The sequence below is a fragment of the Tupaia chinensis genome, unplaced genomic scaffold, assembly GCF_000334495.1.
Source record: "Tupaia chinensis unplaced genomic scaffold, TupChi_1.0 Scaffold000591_1, whole genome shotgun sequence".
Taxonomy (NCBI): Eukaryota; Metazoa; Chordata; class Mammalia; order Scandentia; family Tupaiidae; genus Tupaia; species Tupaia belangeri.
The window spans coordinates 1,307,538-1,310,644 of NW_006160107.1; the positions used below are offsets into that span (position 1 = coordinate 1,307,538).

Here is a 3,107-nt window from a genome sequence, read left to right on the forward strand (position 1 = left end):
CATTTATTCGCGGAACCCCTCCTTAGCCATAAAAAACAAGACCCTAGCATTTGATAGAAAGTGGATGGACATGGAAGATTTGTTGCTGAGTGAAGCAAGTCAGGTTATGAAGGAGAGACATTGTATGTCTCTGCTTAACATATACCAACTGTCTACACTCTATGGTAGAGATTGAAAGACTGGAGGTCATAAAAGCATTGAAAATTGCCATGGATACTGGGGACAAATTGAAGGAGAGTGGGAGAGGGGAAGAGTGGTAGAAGCAAGACAGTTCCATACAAATTTCCGTATTGTTTTGATCTTTGAACTTATGAATATATTATCCATTCCAAAATAAAATTTCAAAGTAAATGAAAAAAATTAAAGATAAATTAAACAGGGCCCAAGAAGTACAATATAGTATTGTAGGGGCCCATAATAAGAGCCAAGAAACAATGAGTCATCAGAAAAGTCATGATGCATTTTGGCACAGAAAATAAATGAATTTCCCAATAATATGGAAAAAATAAAAGGCATACAAAGTACAAACATGAGTGTCGGCAGTGCCCAGCAGCATGAGGTAAGAGCTGGAGTTCTACCTGGTGGCATATGAGAGGCGTGGGCGGTGGATTTCTGGACAGTGGTACTAATGACATTTGGGACAGGATCCAGCTTTGTCGTGGGACTGTCCTGTCGGCCAGTATTCCTGGACTCTACCCCCTCGGGTGGCAGTAACACTCCCTCTCCCCAGGTGTGACAGCCAAGCAGGTACCAGACAGTGCGACAGGACCAAGGGAGGAGGTGCATCCAAATCGCCTCAGTTGCGAATCACTGCCTCCGCTAATCTGAGCAGTAAATAGATTTTCTCTTTTCTTTCCATTGCCAGAAGATGCAGCATGTTTGCCAGAATGAAAGATAGAGACAAGGAGAGAGAGAAAGCATCTTTCAGTGAGGCATGGTCCCAGGGAGAGACAGAGAGAAAGCATCTTTCAGTGAGGCATGGTCATGTCACAAATACTTTTTCTCCATTTGCCATTCCATCAGGATTTGGGGCACGCATATAGAAGCAACCAGCCTGGTTTTTTTTAAGCTGTTGAGCCAGGATTCCACCCATAAGGGGCCGTGAGATCCAGATCTCTTAACCACTCACTGCTCTATGGAGTTGGCCTGGAATATGAAGTAAATTTTCTGAGCAGCTTACATATACGTGTAAAGTTTTTCCGTATTGTTATAATCCTGACTCAACCAGTATGTATGCTATTTTGGAACTTCTTTTTAGTGACAGCAATGATTTACCAGAAATATGTTTCCTTTTAATAAGATACTTATGCTGCTGGATGATTTGGTGCAATTTTTATTACTTTGACAGTTTCTGTATGGAAGCCAATCACCATTTCTTCGATGATGTTAGAGAAACGGGGTTAAACACCCACGTCCACACACACTTTTCAGGAGAGCTTGTTGTCTGTCTGGGGAGAGGACATCTCCAGTGTGTTTGAAATAATACTATTATTGACATCTTGTGTTTATCTTTCCCTGGGAGTCTGGAATCCTTCAAAATCCTTCAAGAAATTGTCCCAACTGGTGGTAAGGCGATAGTTAATGAGCGCCGCACGTGAGACAGCCGCCACGGGACGTTGACCTGAACGCAGAGGCCCTGCTCTCTGCAGCGCCACGCCGATGGCCCAGCGCGTGGAAGGCGTGCAGGGGTCCTGCGACAGGAGCGCCCCCTAGCGCACCCCGCGGCGCTCACAACCACTGCGAAGTGAGACTTCCCCGAGTCGGGAGACAGGCCGGCGATTACCGTCCAACCACCTGCGCGTGCGGCCACGGCTTTCACAGCGCTGTGGTGGCCCGGAGTCTGGCTGGGACTGAGTACTTCCAGCTCGCGGAGCAGGGAGGCCACATTTCCCATAGAATCTGCGTGCTCTCCCGAAGCCCGTTTTATGAGCTGCGATGGAAAATCATTTTCGCCCTGAAAAAATTGGACTCTAAAGACGGAATACATGGAATAAACCTGGAGCCTGCGAAGGCATCTACACCCCGCCGCCCCGCCCCAGGCCCCGGCTAGTTGTTATCCGGCTCCCAACCCCGGCCGCGCGTGCGGACTCGGGCCTCCGCCGCCGCCCTGGCCAAATAGCAAACAGATGCTCAGCCTGCCCGAGACCCCACCGACCCGGCACCGCCTGGGAAACCAGTTCCAGCCCGGCGCTTTCGGTGCAAAGATCATTTTATTCTCTTTTCTAGAAAGGTCTGGTTTTGAACCCTGGATGATCAGGGGAGCAGAGAATCGGGAACCCGGGCCGGGCAGTGAGTTGCAGAGCTGAGCGCAGGCTTTAAGGCGGCCTTGCGCCCCATTCGCCTGGAGACGCAGGCGCCGCTCTTGACTTTCTGCGCCTCGGGGTAGCCCCGCTTGCCCAGCTCCTGACGGGGTCCGGACCCCGACCTGGTTGCATCCTCACTCTCCCCGCCTGAGTCCCGTGCGTCCCGAGCTGTGTTCGGGAGGCGAGTTCAGAGCCACAGGTTGGCTCCAGAAGTCTGCTCAGTCGGCGCGGCCGCTCCTTGCAGGGTGCTCTAGCGCTCAGGCCCCGGCCGCGCTCCCGGTCTGGGGAGCAGGTGTGCGCGGACCGCGGGCAGAGCCTATCCCGACCACGCCCGAAGCCGTGCGAGGGCACACCCAGAACATTCTCGTAGTCCAAGTAGCCCCGTCGGAAGTGTCCAAATTGGAGACTGTCCGGTCGCTCCTCCCCGCGGTGACCCTGGAAACCTCTGCTGAGCAGGGGCTCCCTTCGGGCCTCGCACGGCCGGGCCCGCCCTGCTCCGGCGCTCCGGCGGGGCGGGGGTGGGAGGCAGGGACCTGGATCTGATTAGCTGGGAGCTGGAAGCCTAGGTCCTCGCCGCCCCTAGGCCTCCCAGTCGGCCCGGGCTCCCGGAGGAGGAGGGACAGCACAGGAGAGGTGGGCCGGGGGTCCCAGCGCTGAGCACGCCAGTCGGAGCTTGGCTCCCCGGGCTCCCGCTCGCGCCCATGCCCGCCCGCGCCATGGGGCCGCCTTCCAGCTCTGGCTTCTACGTGAGCCGCACGGTGGCCCTGGGGCTGGCCGCGCTGGTGGGGGGGCCGCCGGTGGGGG

The 3,107-nt window shown here is 54.5% G+C and overlaps 1 protein-coding gene across 1 annotated transcript in view; it reads left to right on the forward strand.

The window, feature by feature from the left end:
* Positions 1 to 3,019: 3,019 nt before the first annotated feature.
* Positions 3,020 to 3,107, forward strand: part of LVRN (laeverin) — a 97,594-nt gene continuing 97,506 nt past the window's right edge. The window contains exon 1 of the mRNA XM_006158394.2: positions 3,020 to 3,100. Within this exon, the coding sequence (XP_006158456.1) occupies positions 3,020 to 3,100 (81 nt within the window). The remainder of the gene's footprint in view (positions 3,101 to 3,107) is intronic.